The sequence below is a fragment of the Misgurnus anguillicaudatus genome, chromosome 18, assembly GCF_027580225.2.
Source record: "Misgurnus anguillicaudatus chromosome 18, ASM2758022v2, whole genome shotgun sequence".
Lineage (NCBI taxonomy): Eukaryota > Metazoa > Chordata > Actinopteri > Cypriniformes > Cobitidae > Misgurnus > Misgurnus anguillicaudatus.
In genome coordinates, this window is record NC_073354.2 from 11,727,319 (window position 1) to 11,753,989 (window position 26,671).

At 37.8% G+C, this 26,671-nt stretch overlaps 2 protein-coding genes across 4 annotated transcripts in view; both read left to right on the forward strand.

The window, feature by feature from the left end:
- Nucleotides 1-70: 70 nt before the first annotated feature.
- Nucleotides 71-2,865, forward strand: itpa (inosine triphosphatase (nucleoside triphosphate pyrophosphatase)). The gene is made up of 8 exons (XM_055185884.2): nucleotides 71-224; nucleotides 601-658; nucleotides 737-801; nucleotides 878-951; nucleotides 1,188-1,219; nucleotides 1,787-1,899; nucleotides 2,251-2,327; nucleotides 2,613-2,865. The coding sequence occupies exons 1-8, from the start codon at nucleotides 162-164 to the stop codon at nucleotides 2,740-2,742; spliced, it is 612 nt and encodes a 203-aa protein (XP_055041859.2). The 5' UTR covers nucleotides 71-161; the 3' UTR covers nucleotides 2,743-2,865.
- Nucleotides 2,866-12,355: 9,490 nt separating this feature from the next.
- The window catches only part of vamp4 (vesicle-associated membrane protein 4), a 46,947-nt gene continuing 32,631 nt past the window's right edge, over nucleotides 12,356-26,671 (forward strand). Inside the window, exons 1-5 of one of the 3 annotated variants that reach the window (XM_055185885.2) lie at nucleotides 12,356-12,551; nucleotides 17,273-17,404; nucleotides 20,450-20,551; nucleotides 26,369-26,415; nucleotides 26,550-26,600. In XM_055185885.2, coding sequence (XP_055041860.1) covers nucleotides 17,402-17,404; nucleotides 20,450-20,551; nucleotides 26,369-26,415; nucleotides 26,550-26,600 — 203 coding nt within the window. In that variant the 5' untranslated portion in view covers nucleotides 12,356-12,551; nucleotides 17,273-17,401. The remainder of the gene's footprint in view (nucleotides 12,552-17,272; nucleotides 17,405-20,449; nucleotides 20,552-26,368; nucleotides 26,416-26,549; nucleotides 26,601-26,671) is intronic. The other 2 variants (XM_055185886.2, XM_055185887.2) reach the window with 2 other exon arrangements.

The window sequence follows — 26,671 nt, forward strand, 5'->3', positions numbered from 1 at the left end:
TGATTGGTCTGTTTGTGAGAGAGGCGTGTCTAAAGCGTTACGGAGACGTTTACTGATTGGTGAACATTTATGGTCGAGGATTACGGTTGGTTCATTGAACGCGGAAGTCCGAACGGTTTACCGCTCCGGCAGTGAGTTGTTGAATGGTCGCAAAGTGAACCATGGCAGTACCGACTGGCAGATCTGTAGTATTTGTTACTGGTAATGCGAAAAAATTAGAAGAGGTAAGAACGAGTTGCGAGTTTTTTAAAAGAGTGATTTTAATACAATAAATAAAGTAGAAATCAAGAACAGAATGAGCACGAGTGTCTTGTAAATGAATAAATCAAGACTACTCTCGTTACATGGTATGAATGAAGCAGTATAAATAGCTGAAGATCAAGAACACGCATAGTTCACTCGCTGTTATATTTTTATATTTAATTGTACTTGTTGATATGTTTTATCTTTGTTAAAATATTAATATGCATAAAATAAACCAAGCTAATATAAAAATGTATGTAATAAATAATTATTTAAATTGAGGCTATTAGGGGAACCATGTTGGAGACTAGTCTTATTTTACTAGTCACATTTAAAATTGTTCAAACTATTTTCCAGGTAGTTCAAATCCTTGGTGACAAATTTCCCTACAAACTCATTTCCAAAAAGATTGATTGTAAGTATTCAGTAAGTGAACTCAAGGTTTGGTTATCCAGCATGCTGTATTGTAATGTGGATATGCTTTCTCATGCAGTGCCCGAATATCAGGGGGAACCAGATGAAATCTCCATACAGAAATGTCAAGAAGCGGCAAGGCAGGTTTGTAAAATGCATGTTAACTTTATGTATCCCGAAATATGTCTCGCACATGATCTTATATATTTTGTGTGTTAAGGTGGATGGGCCAGTACTGGTAGAGGACACCTGCCTGTGTTTCAGGGCACTAGGAGGATTACCAGGACCTTACATGTAAGTCTTTTTGTCCTGTAGATCTTAAAACTTTTTGTCCTGTAGATTTTAAAAATATAACACTGCATTTAAGGGATAGTTCAACATAGGGACTTACAGCCTCAGTCACCGTTTACTTTCATTATATGTAAAAAAAAAAAAGAAATGTAAAAGATACAATGAATTTGAATTCTGACTGACAGTCAGTCATCAAAATCAAAAATAAATCAAATAATTTTATGTTTTTCTCTCCACAGAAAATGGTTCCTTGATAAACTGAAGCCAGAGGGTAAGATACTTTGACCGGGTTGCCAGGTCTGCATAACAACACCAGCCCAATGCCCAATCAAAACTAGCCCAAAGACCTTAGGCCAGTGGTCTCCAACATGGTGCCCACAAGAAAATAAAAATTAATACAACAAGTAAAACAAAAAAGTTTTAAGTAGACTATATCAAGTAGCCCTCCAAATAGTTTTATCTATTATTGTAGTAGCCCTTGCTCACAAAAAGGTTGGAGACCCCTGCCTTAGGCCAAATGACAAGACTCACATTATGCTGCTCCCATACTTAAAGTACATATTTAACATTCGCATTTATGCATTACACAGTTTTTTTGTTTAATCCTTCTACGTTCAACCAGCGGATGAAAAAACCCACAACAACAGTTTAATTTAAAAGTAGACCATTTTTGCTGTAAAACAGCAGACTTGGCAACACTGATTTTGATTTATATTCAGGTTACATCTATTAAAGCAATAGTTCTATTTAAACTTAAAAATTGATGTCTACAGATATTAAAACCGAAGCAAAATAATTCATTTAGCAAGTTGTGTTGTCTTTACCACTGTCTTTGCAGGACTGCATAAACTGCTGGCAGGTTTTGATGATAAGTCAGCTTGGGCTCTGTGTACGTTTGCCTTCTGTGCTGGGAAAGAGGAGCCAGTTCAGCTTTTTAGAGGAAAAACCGAGGTGAGCAAATACTATACAATATTACCCAATAGTAGCAGTGGGTGGTTACTTTCATGTCTTTTGTGGAGCACACCCACATTTTTGAGTCTCTATTTTAAAAAAGAGGCTAAAAAAGGGTAGAAAAAAACTATTACTGACTAATTATGACATTTATTAAAACAAATGTTTTAACACTATTAGTGGACCTGAGAGTATAGTACACAATAATAAAATAACGCAGACTACTTTAATCATTTTCTGTCTTCACTTTACTTTTTAAAAGTAATAAAAAGGTAAAAAAAAAAGTCTTGACTTCCTGTGTTATATAAGTTTTTGATTATGTCCTCTAACGAACCTCCTAATATTTTTTAGGGTTGTATTGTTGAGCCCAGGGGCCCGAGAGATTTTGGATGGGATCCTTGTTTTCAGCCTGAAGGCTTTGACAAAACGTGAGTATACGCTCTCATCTTTTAGTAGTACTTATTCATGTTTACCAGCAGGTGACAGTATTGGGCAAATTATACCAACTAAAAATTATGTCTTTATTGGTCTCTTCTTATAATTCAGGTGATCTCATAGTAAGAATGCATGATGCAAAATTAACCATTTTTTTAAACATTGGTGGATAACGTCAAGAATGTCATATTTGAATGTGCTTGACTTCTAAACCACTTGCAATAATTTAAACATGCTTTTGCTTTTCGCATTTTTTTGCACTTTGTTTGTGAGGGCAGATATGCTGAGCTTCCTAAAGAGGTGAAGAACAGTATCTCCCATCGGTACCGTGCCCTGGCAGCTATGTCAGAACACTTCTCCCAGCATAATGACGTACCAGAGACGAAGCGTGCAAAACAAGAAGACTGAGTACAACAAAGATTAAGAATCAGGGCTCACTTTTGGCTCATCAGCATCAGGCATTGGCTCCATAAACAGTTCATATGTACTCTGTCTTCTATATTTTTAAATAAAGGTTTTGTTTAAGTGTCATCTTGCAATTTATTTAAATATTTTAATTGGCATGACACCTAAATAATTCCAATATTACATGAAAATATGTAGGACGCGGTTTTTCTGGTGTTTAAATGTTTAGGATTACTTACTCGTTCTTTATATTTTTTCCACATTTTAGAATAACAGTAAATGTATGGAATAACACAAATGCAACAAGTAAGGAATAATTGATGACGGGCCGTTGAATTAATAAAAAATAATGCATACCCAAGGTGGTAATGCGAAGCGGAGTGCCTTTACACCACATGTATGCATTATTTTCAAATAATTCAAATGACCGGAGTCAATTATTCCTCTGGTGCCTATTTTTAAGACATTTAAAAGGTTAGGTGAGCGGTTTACCACACCCATGGAACATTTCTCAGCCAATTGGAATAAAAGTTTCAACAAGCCCGTGGTATAATGAGAATTGTGTCATGCCAAAACAAATTCATTGTTCATGCACAAGAATACATTGCATGGGTCAAAATTAAAACAAATTTTAATGACTAAAATCATTAGGATATAATAAAATCATGATCCATGAAGATATTTTGTCAATGTTTTGTAAATCATAAATATATCAAAACCTTTATGGATGCAGTGTTAAGGACTTAATTTAGACAATAAATGTGATTTTCTCAATATTATGATTTGTTTGCACCTTCAGACTCTAGATTTTCAAATTTTTCCGCTTTTAATAATAATAATGTTTAAAATTAAAAAAGAATTTTATTCAAAATTTCAAAATGTTTTTGGTTAGGGTTACCTATACACAATAGATCTGAATAGATGTAAGATAGATTAAGTAAATATGTGTGTGTGTGATGACAGAACAGGTCTGAGGATAGAGACACAGGGAATTCAGAGCCATAAATCTTCTGGATGTTTTTGTGACACCTTCTGTTTGTTCATGTGCCCACAGCGCATGGGGGATGTAACTCTGTAATAGACTTATATCATCTACTGTTTTCGTTTCTCATTATTAATAGCAGAAATGCAATGTTTTCACTGCTGTTTCTCACATCCTCTCTCTCTTATTTACTCACTCCCTCTTCTTTCTTTTCCTGTCCCTTTATCCCCTATGACAAAGAAACCCTTTGGTTACATGCGCATAAATTAATCTGATAAAAACCGCATACTTCTCACAACTTTCAAGAAAATATTTCTTTTTAAAAATGTGATTATTATTGTTATAAAAACTTAAAATTAAATTAAGGCAAATATTGTTATTACTATTACTTGCATGTGAGGTTATGAATTTAAAAAATACACACCTTTAGGCTTTATTATAAACATGAATGATACTTCAAATGGCTTTATGAGAAAAGCTACATTTCTACGCAATAATGCTTTACATTTTTTACAAGGCAGATGATGTTATTGACCAGAATGTCATAAGGAATTTGTGTAAGGCAGTGGTTCTCAAACTTTTGTAAGAAATGTGTAAAAGATCAACCCATTAACTTTTGGTAAACCATTCTCTGCAACCATGTAAAAAAATAGGTGATTGAAATCTGGCTCCCCTTGTGATGTCAGAAGGGTATAATACCGCCCCTTAATCTGCACTATCTATTAAATTAAATATATATGTTTGGGAAATGGTCTGTGTCTGTGTGTAAACTTTCCAAAATTATAACCTGACATCTCTGCCTCAACTGATCCATTCTGACACATGATGTGTTCAACATCTCTGTATCCTTATATGCTAAATTCATCATGCACGCTGTACAAATATAGCCACTAAGCTGCAAAATGTTTATAGGGCTGTAAAGGGCAAACATTTATTGTCCTGTGGTGCATCGTTACATGTCCACTAAGAGCAAATTTTATACGTTTATTACAATTCCCTTGCTTGCTGGATAACCTAGTTTTGATAGCAGCATTGTGCAGGGAAAGAATGTTTTTAAAGCTCCTCAGGTTTGAATTCCATGCTTGCACAGAAGGAATGGGATATAAACAACTGCTGTGAGTATGTGACAAAGCACAGAGGCAAATGGTTAAGGAAACTATCTCCGGTATTTGGGACCTTGTGCAAACTCTTTGTATTAACTACATGAAAACAAGGGCTGCATCCCTGTCCAGACTCCTGCTGCGCTTACGGGAGTCCATCCAAGAAGATCAAGGAGTGGCATTTCACGAAGAAAAAAAGAAAATAAAGAACTACTGTAAATGACCCATAATTATACACAACAACATTCCTCAACTCTTAATCGTGTGGAAATGCTATTATTTAATGCAGCTGAGGTTCAAGGTGTGTAAACATGTTGTTGGATGTCTGTCTGGTTGGGAGAACAAGTACTTAAAGTGAAGCACATCCTGTCATTTTTAATGCTGATAAGCATTGTCAGACAACTAAAACTATAGAGGCTGTCTAGATAGTAAACATCTGCCCTACAGAAAATACAAAAAGCATTACATAATATTTTTTGCGTGTACTTGAAAATTAATCTTCAGTCATAAAACACACAATACCACAGTTAGTTTAATAAAGCAGGGGGAATGCAGTAATCAAAAATATAATCAAGATTTGGTCTGCAATCCTTCACAGATGAGAAAGTGAACACTAATATGAGCCCTTAAACAGCAAATTGTCCTATAAAATACAGGAATCCTGTTTAAAAGGTCATAATCACTAGCACCTTGCAAAAAAAAAAAAAAAAAACACCGGGAGACGTGCACAAACACCTGGAGTTCTGGCCCTCATCTTTTGCAAAATGTTTTGTGGTGTTGCACCTCTATGGGTCTGGTGAAGTAATTGGATGATGCATAGTTCCTGTTTAGGGAAAAGGTGTTTATTGCTATGTTGACTAGACAGCAGTGGGTGATTCAATGTTTTGCAAACATTTTTAAAGTAGTTTAAAGGGCGAGAGGTCTGTACTGAAGCAGACATATAGTGCTTTCTTAAACAAGTATGAAAAATCAGCTCTGCCTTGATGGAGGGACCACCATATCATTAAAATAAGGGCATGGGCTTTTTCAACAATTTTTTTTGTGATTTTTTTCTATGACAAATGTGAATTTAATATATATTTATCTATATCACACGCTGTTTAAGACAAAGTGCAAAAATCCGGCTTCAGACAGTGCACAAATGCTACCTGAGCATGGGCGTCGAAAAAGTAGGGTGGTCCCCCCAGAAAAAAATACATTATATTTACATTTAGTCATTTGTCCAAAGCGACTTACAAGTGAGGTAAGCAATAGAAGCAATTATAGCAACACAAGAACAGCAATTCATACGTGCACTGGAGATAGTCTCATCAAGTCCAACAGTATACATAGAAGAGGGTTGGTTAGTAAAAAGTTTTGTACAGATAAAGAGAAAGTAAAAATAGAGAAAGATAGTAAGTCCTTTATTAGGAAGTAAGGTAATGGTGGAAGAGATGGGTTTAAAGACAGCTATAGAGTCAGCAGATTGTGTCACGACTGTTGTGGAACAGCTCATGAGAAGGTACGCGCTAATGTTTTTTTCCCTTTTTGAGATGGCCCCACAAGCTGTTGCTCGGTGACAGAGCGCAGGAATCGAGAGGGTACGTTAGGCTGTATAAGCAGGTGAAGGTAAGGGTGTGCTGACCCAGTGGTGGTTTTTAAGGCCAGGAGCAGAGCTTTAAATTTAATGCGAGCTGCTATAGGAAGCCAGTGTTACTTGACAAAGAGAGGAGTGACATGTGCCCTCTTTGGCTCATTGAAGACCACTCTTGCCGCTGCGTTCTGAATCATCTGTAGGGGTTTGGTCGTGCAGGCTGGAAGCCCAGCCAGTAGCGCATTGCAGTAGTCCAGCCTGGACAGGACAAGAGCTTGGACTAGGACCTACTTAGCGTGCTAATTTAGGAACGTTCTAATTTACTAATATTGTAGAGGATGAATCTACAGGAGCGAGCGGTGCTAGCAACATGCTCCATGAAGCTAAGCTGATCATCAATGACAACTCCCAGGTTTTTGGCCGTCCTGGAAGGCGTGATGGTCGAGGAACCTAGCTGAATGGAAAGGTTGTGCTGAATCTTTAGTTCAGATAATATGACAAGCATTTTGTTCTTCGCAAGGTTAAGCTGGAGATGGTGATCCTTTATCCAGAGTGAGATGTCCCTCAGGCATGCCAAGATGCGGGCAGAAACCGTGGGATCATCAGGGTGGAACGACAGGTGGAGTTGAGTGTCATCCGCATAGCAGCGATAGGAAAAGCTATGTTTTCGAATGACAGAGCCCAGGGACTTCATGTATATCGAAAAGAGCAAGGGGCCAAGCACAGAGCCTTGAGGCACCCCAGTATCTAGACGTTGGGGTTCGAAAACGTCACCTCTCCACGATACCTGAAATGACCTGCCTGAGAGGTACGACTTGAACCTTAGAAGCGCTGTGTCCGAGACACCCATAGCCATGAGGGTCGACAGGATGATTTTCAGGTGTGTTTGATTAGGGTTGGAGCTAAACTTTGCAGGACAGTGGCCCTCCAGGATGAGAAATGCCCACCCCTGCTCAAGTGGAATGGATTTCATTGACAACACTATATGACAAGTGAACAGACATATGTGAAACATTATGGAAAAAGTGAATGGGTCTAATATTATTGGTCTTAAAAGTGTGGGTCTTTAAAATAACATAAAAAACGGTGTTTTGCAGTTTTATTTTACATTTGATTACTTAATTCAATTTCTGTACTACCTTAAACCACAGTCCAAAAACACTTAAATGTTCTTGGTGAATTTCTTGGTACAGCATTCGGATGTAAATTTGACCTCTGAACTGCTGAAGTTTAAGAAAACACAGCAGGTGTGACCCTGTGTCATGGTATATAAAGTAGATAAATACCTTATGACAAAGATTAATGCTTTCTGCCTCAGTGCATTAATTTAACAACTTGTGTTTGAGGATGTTTGAGTTTTGTTCTGCAGTCAAGGATGGTTTAAGATTGATCAGATGCAGTAGAGGAAGTTTTAAAAGAGGATGTAGGGCAAGTTTAGACCTTTTCACCCTCTGAGCTGTGTCATAAAAACATCTTGGACAAAATATGAGATTCTGTGTGTCCTGACCACACCCTAAATAAATAACATTCTTACTTACATATTTACATTTTTAAGTGACTAACAGTACAACTGTGTATGCATTTTTATTCATGTTTTATCTGTGAATCAAAGCCATGACCTCGTGCTACTAGTTGAGAGTTATGAACATTAGCTTTGTTTAGTTACTGAATGCAGTATATTTAGCCAATTATGTATTCAAATAATTATACCTATAAATATTTCCTACTCTGAGTGACCTGCATCTCATGGCACTCATCTCAGGATTAACCACTTTTCCTTAAACCTTGCACCCTTTTGTGTTTTATAATCATGAAACTGAACTCTGTTGAACACCAAACTTTTCATAAGTTCATGTCTACATTCAAAAGTCCATATAGACCTTAACCAACTCTTCTGCTTTTGCTCCCTCAGAAAGAGCTTTGAGCTTGGGGATGTCTGCTCATCCCATCAAGGCAATAGGGCAGTTAATTTTAGCAATTTTTAACATGTGCCAAAACCTGTACCCTGACTGACTGCATAAATATTTGAATTAACAGATGGAGAGATACTTTCTTTTAGTGATATTTGATGTCAAAAGTCATAAATATGTCAGTGTAATAATACATTTTGGAATATATTTATTAGATGTTATGATTTGTTTATATATATATAGCCTAGTGTAAGCCATTTTACAGTACATTCTAAGCATGTTACTATCATATTTTGGTTTAACCAGAAACTTACACAACTTACCTGAAATGCAACCAGAAATGTCCAACGTACATCTTAAATTAAATATAAAGTTAGGGTTAAGAACAAACAGGGACAGATTGTTTAAACTGGACAATGTCTGGCTGCAAAACCATTGTGCAGTTCCTAATGTTCTTGCTTTTGTCAAAATAGCGAAAAATATTGCGATCCCATTAGAATAACATAAGCCAAGTGCAATAATGCATGGTGAACTTGGCACATACACTGTTTATTTCCTGATATTTTCATCAGTTTTTCCATATCTTTCGATGACCTGCAGGGATCTTAAAACGAGACAAGGAAGATGGTCTTAGAAATATATACAGATCAACTTTACAATGTGTCCAGCACACATAAACAGGGCCAGGTACATGATGGTCATTGTAACATGGGAATTAAGTGCTACATGTGTACACTTCAGCAAGTGCCTTTTTGGGGACGCACTAGTAATTTTTATCCCTTAGCAAAGCACCTTTCAACCCCATGCAAAAGGTTTCTCAAGGTTGTCTGTTTTATAGATCATGCTGTAACTCACGGGACACATTCTGTTACTTCTCACAAAACCATTTCTCCTTTTTACAAAGAAATGCATCTCTGCAGTTTTTTGTTGCTGTTCATGTGACAGGATGATCTAAATTTATAGTTCCAAATGTTCTATGAATCTTTTTATCAATCTTTGGCAAAATGTTTTATATTGTTGGTCTTCAGATATTCAGGGAGATGACCAAAATGTGTATGTTTTAAATCATCTGAAAGTAGGATGTTTTTGTTGTTTGTTTTATAAACTGTTCCTAAGACACAAGTATTTTTCGTGTAAGATCAAATGAGGTTGCCACGTGATTTATATCCATCTATCTCTGTACCTGCCTGACCTCTGTTCACTGTAAAAACTTCTTGTTGCCCTAGATTACTCACAAATTTTTCGCTTGAGTTGAATATTTTCAACTTGCATAAAGACACGTTTGATGCAAATAGCTCGTTTTCCCTGCAACGTGCAGCCCAATTCGCGTCATTTGCGTCACCTGGGAGAGTCCGCGTCTATTCGCATCTTTGCTTTGACTTTGTATGTAATCTACTCGCGAAATTGTTGAATTCGCGTTTGGTGTGTTCGCCCCATTATATTTTTAAGTATAATCAACATTTACAATTAATTTAAACTTTCTTGACGAGTTGCTAAAAATGATAAAAAATTAAGTTGAAATAAGTCCATTCAACTTTATTTTTATAACTTATAGCAACTCCTCACTAGTCAAGAAAGTTGAAATGAATTGTAAATTCAAGTTGATTAAACTTAAAAATGTAAGTGCACCATGGAAATTATTTTTTACAATGGGGTCACGAAAGCCCAGGGGTTTTTATAGAAGATATGATAAACTTTTTGCTATAGACGGTTGACCCGGACGGTGAACGTGATTTCACCAAGTAAGATGTGATCCTGGATCAACACCATTGTTGGTCCTGGATCAACATTTTCATTAACCAATCAGATTGCAGGATTAAGATTAGTGTGCATGTTAGATTTAGGTTTAGGATTGGGTTAGGCTTTTAAGAAATACTCCTCAAACTATTATTTCACACTAATTTGAGGGTTTAAAAATGGTTAGGGTTTGAGTTAAGGGTAGGTTGGGGTATCTTTGATTAAAACATTGATCCAGGATCAACAAAAAATGTTGATCCAGGATCACTTCTTACTTGGTGAAATTGTCGCGGTTACGTGTCTGAGCGGAAATTAACTTACAGTCTCTGTTTGTTTAATGGTAGTCAAACTCAACTCTGGAAAAAATATCTCGTAGAAAATAGTTTTGGTTTCCTAAAGACGAGGGAAGGCGGCAATCATGAATTACCGGTACCACTATTTGAAGGGAGCTGTAGTCTGTAGTTAACATAGTATACATTAGTACACATTTTACACAGTAATGTAAGTTAAGGGTAGTGTTTCATACTACTTGTTATTTATTTTGCTTGTTATCAGAAATAAACTGTCACGGTGCAAATAAAGGGAGACCCCAAACGCAGACGAAAGTACAAAATAAACTGAAGGTTTATTTAATAAACAAACACAAAAACCCACGTGGGGGTAAAACAGGTGAAAACAATGATGAATGTAAACACAAAACCGGGAACAAACACTGAATACAAAAATAACAGGATACTGAGGGTAAGATTCAGGACACACGAAAGACATGAACTTGACTACTGAATCTTAGACGAACGAACGAGCACAAGACAGAGAACGAGAGGGCATTATAAAGACACCACACAAATGGGGAACAGGCACGATTACTCAAGACGAGAACACATGAGAGAGTAGGGTAAAAGTGACAAGACACTGGGAACACGTGACACCAACACATGATGTGACTACACGTGTCCCCACACAAAACACAATGCTGCCATGATCTTGCCCTCTGAAATCAGACCTGAATCTTACACCAAGGTCTGGCAAGACCATGACAGCAACAAGACACTGGGAACACGTGGAAACCACACACACAATATGACTCCACGTGTCCCCACACAGAACATAGTATTGTCATGGTCTTGTCAAATGCACTCAGACCTGAATCTAGTACAAAGGTCTGGCAAGCCCATGACATAAACTACTTTAAAAGGACTTTGTTGTTATTATTTGCGGAGTTTACCAGAAGTTACGTGTGTTCCACGAAAGCCATTTGCTTACCGTATGTTGTTACTGCTGAAACCATCTAAAGGAACCCTCTACCTAATATATATATAAATATATAGCAAATATAATTGGAAACACTAATGGGGCGTACACACCAAACGCGAATTCAAAACATGCGCTATTCGATTCAAACGCGTCTTCATGTGCAAGTTGAAAATATTCAACTCTAGCAAAACATTTGCATCGTTGAATTCGCATAGTCGCATTTGGTGCGTACACCCCATTAGGAAAGCACACTAAAAAGATACGAAGCAAATATAAATGATTCTGGGATACATAGCAAGAAATGAGAAATAAACACCTAATAAATCATTTTCTAAATATTTTTTTCTTAGAAATTTTTTGGGGAGTTGTGTTAACCCACGGTTGGGTCATATACACACATTTTTACACAAGTTTATTTTTCTTTTTAAATTAAAAAAAGTTTTAAAGTTTTAAAGTTAAACTTAAAGTTTTGAAAAAAATTGTTACTTTTTTAAGTTGATCCAACTTTTACTTTTTACAATATAGCTTAATTAAAATCAATTTAAGATGTATATTTTTCGTAGACATCTTTAAGATATGTGTGTACAGTGTACATTTAAAATAAATCAGCCCCAAAACTATTCCACAGGAATGAAAATTTGACATTCTCTGGCACTGCTACATACATAACCAAATTACTTTATACAAATTAATATTGTTAAAAAGGCACTCAAGGTTAAATTAAAAATCCTTTAAAAATATTTTTCCATCATGGCCAAATTTTAAGTTTTAAACACAATGTAAATAGTATCTAATGTATCACATAAAGCAATATAACATTTAGTCGTATCTGAACATGCATGGCTTGTGATCAATCAAAACATAATGGAATGGAATGGAGCTTTTATTTGTCATTGTACAAGTACAACGAAATTACAGCCATCAACCTGTCCATACATGATACAATAAATAAATAATGCTCTTTAATCATGTTGAGATCAGCGTTTCTTAACTGGTCAAGTGTTATTGTGTAATAATCTCATCAGAATGACCCACTACATTAGTAATCATCAAACCAGAAATGATGATGGTGGTGATGATGTTGTGTCTGCAGGAAACAGGATGAGTCCAGCTGTGGTGACTTCCGCTCAGAGCACAGAGATTCATCAGGACGACTTACTCTGATCACGATCTCACACATTCAGCGGGATTTTGCTAACACAGTCGCTATTTTCCCACCAGGAATCGACTTCATCGTCAAAAACAGGAGCACTGAGGTAAATTGTGCCTCTTAGAGGCTTGTGTTCGTGTGTTTGTGTGTCTGTTTAGCGGTTGTGATGCTAGCCAGTGGTGTTAGCTGTCATGCTCGCTGTCATGTCATCTTTTTTTACGTCAGTGTCTCTATATCGCCATATCATCTCCCTTCTCGTGTAAACACAATTATTTTATCGCTTGGTTTTTCCTTTTCTTTCAAGATCGCTGTTTTATAATTGCTTTTGGTCTGCTGGTGTCTTGTAAGCTATGATAACGTTTATTTAGTTGTGTTGACTAGCTTATAGCACTGATAGGAACATCAGCTCCCTTATTACAAATGATTAAAAAACGTTAATTCTGATGAAAATCAAGAGTTGTTGTAATAGTTTTTTGATTTCTAATATTTTTATTTTGTGGTCATATAAACACTATCTTCACAATGCCACACAGTCACTGTTCAGTTCAAACACTTAGCAATAAGTGTATTGATTGTCTGAACTGAATAATTTAGATGTTTTTTTCACACCTAGGTTATCAGGGAATAAATTTAAACTATTGCTGATTTCATTGTATCTTTTTTACTCCGCGTGACCATGTGTAATTGGTTAAGGAAGCTGAACAGTATGTGAATAATCCAAAGAAGTTGTTGATAGTACAGAAAGCCAAGGTTATCTTGAGCCAAGTAAAAATTTTTGGCAAATGTAGCTTTTTTAGCTTTAATCAGATCTGTCTGTTTATCATTTAGTTGTAGTGATGGGTAGGACACTGGAATGAAGCCTAGCCAGTTTTTAGCGTTGTTTGTAGTTTTTTAGTTGTCCCATAACAATACTTGTGACGCATTTGTGATTTCTTGTGAAGTCTGTAAACTAATCTTTGCTAGAAGGACTCTGAAAGATTTATTGGATGTGTTTTTCTTTTATTTCTTTTTTAATTTAATTGGTTTATATTGACAACAGCAGGGTCGGTTCTTTTATTTCTATCATTCCATTCCTAAATGTGCATCCATCTGTCCATCTGTCATCCAACCACTTAACCATTGCACATTTGAATTTATTTTATGAATAGAAAAGAAAAAGTTTGGAAAAATCATCACTTACTCATGTTGTTCAAACCTGCATGCTGTGATTGTTTCATGTAAAACCAAAGATAGCATTTCAACTTTAATGTGGAGGCATAAAAATTCTATACACAACATTTGACCTATATTCAAAGGCTTTGGAGGCTATAAGAAAATATTTTTTGTGAGAAGCATGTCTTTTTAGTCATTATTAGGGATGCACCAATACTAGGGCTGTGACCAGTGGCGGCCGGTGACTTCTTTATCGAGGGTGCGTGATGTGAAGCTCATCACAACATATATTTAGCCTGTCATGTGTGTGGCGTGTCATGTCAAAATATGTGCTTGTTGCGTCATGTGAACCATGTGCATTGTGCATCTTGTCAAAATACTAGCCTGCTGCACACAAAGGCTTATGATAAAAGAGATGCTCACTTTTGCCAGAAGCTCACTTAATCTCATCTGTAATCAGAGTTTAGTGTTATTTACTTTTATCATAAACCCTTTTGATGCGTGTGCAGCAGGCATGTATTTTGACATGACAAATGATGCACATGGTTTACATGATGCAATGAACACATATTTTGACATGACGAGCGACACACAAACACATATTTCCAATCTGTGCCCCCTGGAAGAGAAGTCATGGTTTTCATGACCACTGCCCCACTGCAGCGTCATCGCGGTGGTGAAGTGCGACCCGCGGTAACTAGAGTTCTCAACGGGCCTGAAAATTACAACCCGACCCAGCCCGTGGCTTTTAAAGCCCGGACCCGATGTAACCCGACACATCAACGTGAATTATCTGTCCCGACCCTCGGCCCGACCCCGCCGACCCCCCCCTGCCTTTTTTTCTCATACACGTAGGCTATTATCATGACCAGCAGGCGGGAATTCAAATCAAGCTTTAATGTTCACGCCTTTTAACAATACAAACAACTAAAACAATACACTTTAAATATAGGCTATATAAATATGCCTTAAATAAAAATCACACAATAATAAATAAAAAGAACTCAAACATGTACACAGCCAGCGGCGTCTCCTTCTGTAGTAGCAAGCAACGGTGAATTCACCTGCGGCAAGTTTACTTTTCTCCATCTTTTCTTCTCCAGGCAACAGGCGTGCACGCAGTCATAGCAATAAGCACCGTGGAGGATCCGCAACGGATCCGCTCTGAAGCCGGCAGCTCCGGTCAGGATCCGTTGCTGATCTGCCCCGGAGCTTATTGTTATCCCCCGCCCCTCTCTGTGATGCACGTTGGACGCAACAGCCAGACCAGACTTTCTTTACGGTGAACAGCAGTGATGATTAATACATTTTTTCACGGAGCGTAAAAGATTAAGCCAGAGGTCCGACCCGACTCATTTGCTTATATTTTTGACCGACCCGAATCCGCGGGTCCCGTCGGGTTTGTCGGGCCGGCCCGACCTGTTGAGAACTCTAGCGGTAACTATGAAAAATATAATACAATCTCGCCCAGCAAGATGTCTTCAAGTTCGTGTGAAAGCAAATGGCCAGAAGATGGATTTGGACGCATAAACCGAAAAGCCGCAATTCACATGCATGTATTGGAACGTGGAGGTCATACCAAATGGTTTAACTCTTTCCCCGCCATTGATGAGTTATCACGTCAATCCGCAATACCGCTATTATCCAACCCGGAAGTATCGCCCTGGGGCAAACAGCTGTATGTCCGTCTAAGTTTTGAGGATTGCTCTGCATCTGATTTCTATTTTAAAAGTCCTTTACAAAAATGGAATTATCTCAGCTTTTTGCTCAAAATTTGGGATTTTTAAAGAAACCTACCCATATTTGAGAGGTGATAAACTGATGAAGGTAGCATGAAACGTTTTTTTGTTTGTTTTTGTTGAAAGCAGAGTGTCTGTTCTTTCATTTAATATATTGTATGTTTATATATTTAAAGAAGAGAATTTTCTGGGAGGCATTTTGTGAACTTTTGTGAAAATCATGAAAAGTGCTGGCGGGGAAAGAGTTAATATTATATTAAGAATTGTGGCATCCCTAGCACACACAACAGTTACGTGACTGTCTGAGCGGCACAAGTAAGCGATAGACCGACTAAGCATTGATATGCATGGTGAGAGGGTTGTGTGTCACCGTGTCCCAAACGATTCAAAATAGAAGCCACAATTTTAACATTTTGGTGGCCTTCAGTGTTGAGAGAGAGCGATTTACTTCCTGTTTCAAACTGAACTGCCAGTGTAAAAGCCCCCTAATGTAAGTGTTCATTCACAGGGCACAGTTCGCATGAAAAACTTGTAATGTGAAAGCTGTCATGCGGAGCTGGGAGTACACCGGGATACCCAACCAGAGACTACCTGAAGGAGGTGCTCTGAGCTTGGGTGCAATAAAACTGTGACACGGTTCACGTGAATTTGAAAGCACCTTGGACTAGGAAGCAAAGTAACCTGCGCTTGCTTTTTAGCTCATGACGTTAATCTAATCATTAGTTCTTTTTAATAGCTGATAAATTCTGCATTCCAAAGCACATAATGCACAGCTGTCGCTCTGTCTGCTGTGCATAATAACTCCAAAATATCAAAAAACAAAATTATGCAGAGTTGCATTATGTATTACATCTTTTCCTACGTGTGAGTTGGTGATAATGTGAGATTAACGCAAGTTCACCAGGGGTTTGATAGAATTGAGCGTGTGTCAAACCAGAACAAGAACATTCGCACTAGGGCTCAGACAAACTGGGCCATGACACATACATATCGCAGGCGATATATCCGCGATAATTAATGCGAAATTTCCCTGATTGTCAGTAAACTACGGCTTTGTGTAGTAAGTGACGCTCCACCTGAAAGCAGGTGATGACGATTTACTACTAATCAAGGAACCGGCTTTAGTGACGAGATGCGATTTATTGTGCAGCCCTAGCCTATACCTATTATAGGCAATATATTGATGGTGCATCCCTAATCATTATATATCTTGGCCTCTGCCATAGCTATTAATTTTCATTTTGCATGTTCATTGTTCCCTATGGCATATGTACTGTTGGTGTAGTGCACCAGGATTGAAGTTCCTTTTTCATATGCCTTATAATTGGTTAAGAAAAACCTTGATTAGGAAGCACCTATAGAGATTTGAGAGCTATAAAGGGCATGATTTTTAGTAAATATAAAACCTTACTTAAGTCTCTTCCAAAGTCTGCTATAACTTTGACTTGAACAACACAGGTTTGAAACATAGTAATGGTTAATAAATGATCACCTTTTATTTGCATTTTGGGTAAATTCACCCTTTAAAACAGTGTAAGCTTGTTTTGGCTTAACTACACACAACATTCTTCTCAAATTGACATTTTTCCCAGTTTCACAGACAAGGCTTGTTTGAGCCGCCTCAACTGAAAATAACTTGCACTGACAGATCTTAAAATAGTGCCATTGGTGTATCTCAAGATTTGTCTCTTTCTAACATATGTAATATAAAAATGCTTAAACATCAAAGGCCTAGTCCTGGCTTTAGCTAAGCTTAGTCTGTGAAACCAAGCCTTACACTAAAAAATAAGTATCTGCATCTGCATGGTTTCAGGTGGATGAGTGTTGGATTGCCTGTCCTTCTCTGTTTTTGGCTTTTCATGACCTGCTTTTCAAACTCCCCTTTCTCCTCATTTCTGCTACCCCTCCCTTTCTCCCTATCTTTCCTTGTCCCCAGTCTCTTTTTCTCCCTCTCCTGCTTTCTGGAACCCTCTGCTGTGCTCCTGGATAAAGGAGACGCCATTTTCCAGCAGCTCTTACCAGCAGGAGAAGCAGAGAGCAGTCCCAAAAGAGGACAGTGGACTCAATGGTACAGACCTCTAGGTTAAGATTGTTGTCCAAGAGGGGAAAATGAAGCGGTTTCCTGTTGTTTCTGTATAAGAGTTTCTGAAGGGTTGTTTGTGGAAACAGAAATGGTTCTCCTGTTGTATTCCTCTTGTGAAGAACGCTTTTGAACACCTTTATTCATGCTCTTTACTGTAGTAATGTGTGCTGAAGAGTAGCTACTAATCTACTAATAAATTACCTAATTTTACTGTAACAAGTTATTTGATGCAACTTCAGCTTCTCCGCATGCAGGTTGGCCCAGAGAATTGTTAGTCTTTATATACACTCACCTAAGGGATTATTTGGAACACCATACTAATACTGTGTTTGACCCCCTTTCGGCTTCAGAACTGCCTTAATTCTACGTGGCATTGATTCAACAAGGTGCTGAAAGCATTCTTTTGAAATGTTGGCCCATATTGATAAGATAGCATCTTGCAGTTGATGGAGATTTGTGGGATGCACATCCAGGGCATGAAGCTCCCGTTTCACCACATCCCAAAGATGCATTATTGGGTTGAGATCTGGTGACTGTGGGGGCCATTTTAGTACAGTGAACTCATTGTCATGTTCAACAAACCAATTTAAGAATGATTCGAGCTTTGTGACATGATGCATTATCCTGCTGGAATTAGCCATCAGAGGATGAGTACATGGTGGTCATAAAGGGATGGACATGGTCAGAATCAATGCTCAGGTAGGCAGTGGCACTTAAACGATGACCAATTGGCACTAAGGGCCCTAAAGTGTGCCAAGAAAACATCCCCCACACCATAACACCACCATCAGCCTGCAGAGTGGTAACAAGGCATGATGGATCCATGTTCTCAATCTGTTTACGACAAATTCTGACTCTACCATCTGAATGTCTCAACAGATATCGAGACTCATCAGACCAGGCAACATTTTTCCAGTCTTCAACTTTGGTGAGCTTGTGCAAATTGTAGCCTCTTTTTCCTGTTTGTAGTGGAGATGAGTGGTACCCGGTGGGGTCTTCTTCCGCCGTCTCAAGGTTGTGCGTGTTTTGGCTTCACAAATGCTTTGCTGCATACCTCTGTTGTAACGAGTGGTTATTTCAGTCAAAGTTGTTCTTCTATCAGCCCGAATCAGTCTGCCAATTCTCCTTTGACCTCTAGCATCAACAAGGCATTTTCGCCCACAGGACTGCCGCATACTGGATGTTTTTTCCCTTTTCACACCATTCTTTGTAAACCCTAGAAATGGTTGTGCGTGAAAATACCAGTAACTGAGCAGATTGTGAAATATTCAGACCGTCCCATCTGGCACCAACAACCATGCCACGCTCCATGTGATTGGTTGATTAGATACTTGCATTAATGAGAAATTGAACAGGTGTTCCTAATAATCCTTTAGGTGAGTGTAGATTGATGATTGGTTGTTTTAACTGGAAAGCAGGACTTTAGTCACAGAAGCATCCATATTGAGGGTTCCATTGTCCCATATTTAATTAGTATAGCAGTGCTCTTGTTATATCCAATATCTTTGCCTATGTACAATTTTACATTCGTTATTCTTGTTAAAGGGTGGTATTCTAGTACCAAGTAATCAGACTTAAGTTTTGTAAGTTAATTTTGTAAATTTGCAACCTTTTGTGCATTTAGTTCCACGTTTAGGAGTATACCATGTGAGAACCTACTTAAAGTGTAGTTATATTTAGATGAAAGTCCGCTTTGACAATAAAGCTATAGGCTAGAGGTATGTAAAAATGTTCCAATGGCTAAACCATGTGTGAACCGCTGTGAGAAAATAAAGACATTTTAAAGACTTTCACATTAATTCCTGAAATCTGTCTTTAACAGCTTTCTTTGATGTTCAAAAGAAGCACATTACTATTGGTGTGACTGGACCTGGACGTTTCCCCATGACCAAACTATTAAATATAACAGGGTGGTCTAAATTATGACTGGATTGAGTTTAAAGTAAAGCCATTTTATTGCTTAAAGTTTCTTCTAATGAACTCACTAACAGACCTGTGCCCGGCTTTTCGGCCAGTATAAGCGGGCTTTATTTCAGGTCACAATCTGGTCTGAATTAAGCTTTTCGGAACGGACAGTCCCAGGTCTAAAATGTAATTGGATGAGATGCCTATAAACCTGTTGTAAAATAGCCAATAATTGTCCATCTGTGACCACACAGCTGAATTCCATAGTAAACCAAAACCAGCCTTTCAAGGTCCTTATATTAAGCTAGTAAACTACATGAGGTGGTATAATTGTGACCCTGGACCACAAAACCATAGCATGGGTATATTTGTAGCATTAGCCAACAATGGGTCAAAATTATAGATTTGTTTTAATGCAAAAAACATTTTATGTATTAAGTAAAGAAAATATTTTTGTAAATTTCCTAGCATAAATATATCAAAAATGTATTTATTATTACTAATTATGTTGCTATGGATTTCATTTCGACAACCTTAAAGCCACTTTTCTTAATATTTAGATTTTTTTACACCCTAAGGTTTCAGATGTCTAAATAGTTTGCATCTTGGCAAAATATTGTCCTATTCTAATAAACCATACATCAATAAAAAGCTTATTTATTCAGCTGATGTATAAATCTGTAAAAAAAATACCCTGGTTTTATGGTCTAGGGTCACCACATATTTTAACCATCTGACTATACAATAATCACAGTTATTTCACAAAAATGTTTACTATAGTATGCTGCGAATGCTGCTATTGACCAATCAGAAATGAGTATTGCAGAAAACAATGTAATAGTGGTTTACTAAACACTGATTTTGTACATTGTTATCTGACAGCAGTAAGCCATGCTAAGCTGGTCGATTACAGTGATTTTACATCATTTTACATATATCTCACTGTTTTGTGTGTAGTATCAAATACTGTAGTAAAATTGCTGTAATGCACGGCCTCTCTTGGCTTGGCGTTTATATTATATGCATCTTCATTTTGAGTTACTCACTCTTGTTGTGAGTTGAACTCAAATGCTGGTTTAACATGTTTTCCTAAATCACAGTTTCCTTTCTTGCCTTTGCCTGCAGAGGGAGCCAGAGAGGGAGGAGCAGCTCGACCCCAGCATGCCTCCCAAATTTAAACGGCATCTGAACGATGATGAGGTCACGGGCTCCATTCGCAGCGAAAGGGTAAGCACAGCAGATCCTTGTCTGAGCTAACAGTGAGTCTTACAGATCCTTCCCGAAGGTTAGCCACTAATATTTCTTACCATAAAGATGAGTAATATATTACATGAGTCATACCTGAGTTTTATGATCATAAACATCCCTGCCTGCCATGAGTTGAAAACAGTCCCGTATTAAACAATGCCTTTGATTGAGCCAGTGTTGCAATATTTTTAAAATAGCAATATTTTGACAGAACGACATTGTTTATACATTTTTTGGGGAAAACAACCTAAATCTGGCTCAGTTACAGGGATGAGGGAAAGTATTGCAATATATAAACAATTACAGATGGAGGCAATGACATAATGAATATGAGAGGTTGCACTTATCTGATCAAATCCAGACCTGAACATCGTTGTACTTTTAAACCCCCTAGCAGGCCCTCGTGCTTTATGATCTGCTTGTGTTTACCCCCATGGTGCTCACTCAGTGAAGAACACAACGGTGTTACATAACAAATCTATTGTAAATGGGTCTCACCTCATATGTTTTATACAGCGGGCAGTTAGCACATGTCTTAATGATAGTTTCGATAGACAAACTGTGTGGAACTGAAGTACACTTGGAAAGAAAAACAGAATAACTGGAACCCAAAAGTAAACTGAACGTCATTTTGCAGACATAAATACTTAGATTTATATGTTTTTGTGAAAAGAATGAGAGTATGCTTGCCCTTGCAAAATTTGCAGCCGTGATGCTAGTATGGTTGCCAGGGTGTGTTGGGTGGTTGCCAGATTGTTCTTGTTGGCATCTATCTAACTATCATCCACTGGCCTCTAGATATGGCTTGGGTCCCTTTAGTGCTAATTTTAGCATACCTATTCTTCAGTCTCATGATCATTCTGCAACACAAACCAAGTTGCGTGCAGAAGTTTTAAGATTAGGAGACCCAACTTTAAGTATGACTGTCACTATCAAAAATATGTGTAAACAAAAAGTCAGGCAGTGAACAATGACATTACAGTGAAAAGTAAGCAGGGATTTTGGAGAAATGGTTAGGGTTGACAGATGTATTCACTGCAAGAAAGATTAATGTCATAATATAACAGGCATTAAATCCCGCAGGGGTTAGTAAACTACTGGAGCTCTTCCTGAGGATCTGTCACTACACATCCCACCATTGATATTAGACGCCTTCATTATCTGCCAGTTTTGAAAGACGAGAGAGCTGATGTTAAAAAGTTCACTGGAAACCAGCCAGAACCAAAGCCAGGATAAGAAAGCCCTGTTGGGTTGTTTTTTGGGATACAACTCCTAAACATGATTAAAAGACATTGTTGGAAAACATCAGATAGTAATGTTGGATAAGTCTTCTCTGACCTATCTCACATGGAAGTTTAAACTCAAGCAGTGAAAGAAGAAAGATCTGGAACAGAGCTCATGAATGTGGCTTTACATGTGCTGGTTGTGTAACCGTCACTGACCATAACCAGTGGAAATGACCCGCTTGATTTTTTTTATCCTCTCGTAAAGGATCGTAATTATTTGGAAGTGCGTAGTTGCAACGCTGTTGTATATCTGTAGGGAAAAATCCTCTTTACTGGCATAATAAATAATTTCTGTTGTGTGTTTTCTTAAAGTCTTGCAGATATTAATAGGGGACATATCATGAAATCGGACTTTTTCCATGTTTAAGTGCTATAATTGGGTCCTCATTGCTTCTTTAACCTAGAAAATGTAAAAAAGATCAACCCAGTAACTTAGTGTTAGTAAACCATTCTCTGAAAGCACGTGGAAAAATATGTTATTGAAATTAGGCTCCCCTTGTCATGTCAGAAGGGGATAATATTCAGAAGGGGTGAATTTGTCGATTTTATTGTTTTATACTGTTGTCTGATGTCTACTTATGATGTTCGCGTGGTTTTTACATTTAAAAACATCAAACGCAATAAGTAATACGCTATTTTGTAACATGGATTAGTTACTCTCTAGAGAAATGGTTTGTTCGTTTGAAGGGGCGGGCCGCATTGAAGACCTGGACGTAAACGCCCACTGCTATGATTGGACAGCTTCATTGCGCGTCATTACATGTGGGGAAATGTTTTAAAAACATTAATGTGTAAAAATAGCACCCGAATACATATATGTTTGACCCACAAAAGATTCTGGGTGCTTAAGATGATACACATAAATGACAATACGTATAGCAAAGTAGAAACAAAACTTTAAACTCAACGTGACTAAAGTACCGTAAACAACACAGTAAGCGCACATCAGAATCTAAACTGCGGCTGATAAATCCTTATCAATAACTTTGTATATTTCTATTGTGCTTGTGAGATTGCGCTTACATACACGTAACGTTACATACCACAGTTATACCGTAAAACTTCAAATAATAGCCCGGGCTTTTATTTTCCCAAACCTATCATCACACCAGGCGTCTAAAAGAGACAGGCGTCTATAAGAGACAGGCTTTTAATTTAATTGTTCCAGCATGACAGCAGGAGGTTACCACATATTACGTTTTATTCTTAGTCTTAAATTATTGGCAGTATAAATAAAGCAAACAATGATATGTTTTTTTATTGGTTGTTGCGTGAAATCTTACCCAGATACAACAGTGCTATTTTCTGATTGGCTATTGTTTAGCCTCTTTCTTTTTTTTGTATTGGCTCGCTCGACTAGAACTCTAGGGAAGACGGGCTTGATAGAGAGAGAGAGCAGTGCGGCCAGATACATTTTAGGCGCTGCAGCATATTAAATATGATAAATAGTGTTTCCGCGTGAGAAATACAATGTGTGGCGGGAGTGCATGCATGACAAAAGACTGAAAGCCCGGCTATTATCAGCGGCCCCAAAACACTACCGGCCCACCAGGAAAAGTCTTGACTCTCCCGATTGCCACTTCGCTACTGTCATCATCACCTCAATCCTGGCGACGAAGCTTGTTGTGTTGTCATAGTGATGAGTAAAGGAACGACTGCGTCTGTCACGTGACATCTACCGGTAAGCAAAAAAAACTTTAGCGTGTTCAATCTGCACCATAGAACTGTCTTAAACAGACTATCTCACGGGTTTTAGAAGATTAAATACAACCCGAAACTAAAAAACAGACCAGGCCTTTATTTGAGACAGGCGTTTATTTACCCAAACCTGTCGTCACACCAGGCGTCTAAAAGAGACAGGCGTCTATTTGGGACTCGGCTATTATTTGAAGTTTTACGGTATGATAAAAATAGCTTTGTTGAGTGTTTGACTTTTCAAACGCAACTTGCCTAAATTACCGTATATAACACAGTAAGCAGGCATCAGAATCTAAATTGCGGCTGGTAAGTCCTTCTTTATCATTAGCTTTGTATATTTCTATTGTTATATTACAGTCATATTGTTAAGTGTTGTACCTTTATTAATCGTTTAATGTTTTAAGTAAATTAAAACAGTCAAACATACGTGTTTAGACACAGATGTTACAACAGGACATATCAAGCGATCTCTTCCAACAAAGCAATAGTGAAACGCAGTAACATAAATAAAGTAAAATGTTTTACTTACTGTGTATTATACTGCTGTGTCATTTTTGTCAGATCCAATATTAGTGATGCTTTTAATCACAGTCTCTCAGCAAATCCAGCATCAACTTCTTTACAAATTAATCCGAGGTACACAAAGTAAACAAACACTCCCCACGCCAGCTGGAACTTCTTAAAAACAAACTTTATCCACGCATTCCTAATGTTATGTTCTGAGCCTCCGTTATCCAACGTCTGTGTTCTTCACATAGAAGGTTCTTCCACAACCGAAAATGCGTTTCCATGGTTACTCTATAATAACAGATCACCGCGTCAAAATAAAAGTCTCTAAAAATTTTTTATTTAAAAGTCATTTTGGTTACATTTGGCAATCTTTGAAGACATGTTTACTGATTGTTGAGACACACGTGTGTCACAGGAAGCTGTAGGCGGGGCTACAAAAGTGGTAGTTGTATTTGGCTTTGGGGAGGTGCTTCAATTCTACTTTGACGTCATATTTCTCAGAATTCCACACTCGGTCGTAATACTGGCTTGGTGCCAAAAACTGTTATATTTCAGTAGCACGGACGTGTTCAGTTCTGAAAATTGCAGGATGTTAATTTTAAGTATGATGACCTCTTATATAAAAAATTATAAAGTTAAAATTGAGTATTTGATTCACCGCTCCTTTAAAGGCTTGTTATAGTTGTGCGTAGGTCCCATGGCGTAGCCACGGCGGTGTAGGTTCCACGTCGCTTTTTATTTATACTTTTGCGTAGTTGTCGGCGTCGACGTGCAAACACGCGCAGACCACTGGTAGGCAGTATCCATACGTGTAACCACAGTAGCAGCGCGATCGTCAATGAAGAAGTAGCCTGGCAAGTTAACCTACAAACAAAGAAGAAACAGCAACTTGTTGTGTATGATTTGATAAAGACCAGCAATGATGGAAATAAATAAACAGCGACTTTTGTTGCAGTTTGAGTTAAATCACCCCTTAACTTGGCCCATCTTTCTTTTTACTGTCGCAAATGGAAATACCTATGACGCAGATTTTTTACCTGACGGGAGGGGTTCTGGTGGACCAATCACAGCGCTTGCGGTCCGCGTAGAACTGACTCGTTGTTACAAATTTTGCGAGGTGTACGTCAGGCTACGCAGAGCTAAGCACAGTTTACGGATAACCTACGGCGTAGCTACGGCGTAGATCTTACGCACGACTATAAATCGGGCTTTAATCTGCACTATCCAACCACAACACTGCCATTAAGTGCAGAGATCAGCTCATTTGCATTTTAGAGGACACACCCAAAACGGCACATTTTTGGTCACACCTACAAAGTGGCAATTTTAACATGCTATAATAAATATGATATTTTAAGCTAAAACTTAACATATGCACTCTGGAGACACCAAAGATGTATGTTACTTCTTAAAAAAGTCTTATGAAATGTCCCCTTTAATATCAATGCATTATTGGTTTGGGATGGTTAAGTTTAGATGATCAATTGTATAGAGAAGGGCTGAATCTTTATGGAAAATTATAATAATACATTTTTTATAGTCTCCATATTGAAAAAAAACTAATTTGCATGTGTTCTGCATTTGTTATGTTTATGCATTTGGATAAATAACATGGATTTATTTCAGTATATTTATGTACGTGTGATGGATGATATGCAGTGCATTTTCCTTTAAAATGCCATCGTAGTTCTGTAATGCTGTAGTAGTGCACAATTTGTCCATTTAGTAAACACAGAGTTTTTCCATAGTAAGTTTGTAAGCGTTTGTCCAGATTTTTAAAGGCGTGTCAGAGGTCTGGATGCAGTTAGGGAGAGTTATATAACATACAGTCATCAGGATCCTGAAATCAGTGCTGAGGCATTTTAAATGTGATCATTCATTACTAAACAAAATAAACGTTGGTGCTAAATGCTTTCTCTGATTTCCTTCAAACATTAAAACCAATCAGATGGTGCAGATATAGACCACATGGATTTGGACTGTATAAGCGGCTTTTGAAGTTCACATCTCATGTCCATCAGAAAAGTCATTTTGTTGGAGCAAAGTGTTCTGAATGACTGTGCCCCCATGTTATTCTTTATCTAGGAATACTGCATCACACGTTGTGCCCACATTGCGTCCTTCAAAGTTAACAGGTTTCCAAGGCAGATGGCTACCTGTATGTAGTTCACAATGCAATCTTTATGAATCTTAGGCTCACTGTTACCTCAGACACATGGTTGTGATCTTGGCCGCACATTAGTTTACCCCTACTCTTGATTATTTCTGACCGGGTTAACAACCTGATCTTTCAAACATGCAGAGAAACCTACTGGAGGAAGACTCTGATGAAGAGGAGGACTTTTTCTTGTAAGTCTGCTTTTTCATTCTGCCTGATCTTATTTGACATCATACAATTGTTTTGCATCACTCATGCATTAACAAATAAACAAAGGCTTTCCAGGCAAGCTCAATTACTTATATTGAATTTATGCTTCTTTCAGGAGAGGACCTTCAGGACCAAGATTCGGTGCCCAAAATGACAAAATTCGACAGTATGTACATGTTTTTTTTGTCTGTGTGCATTAGACACCATACATGAGAGTGCATCCATGTCTATGAGAAT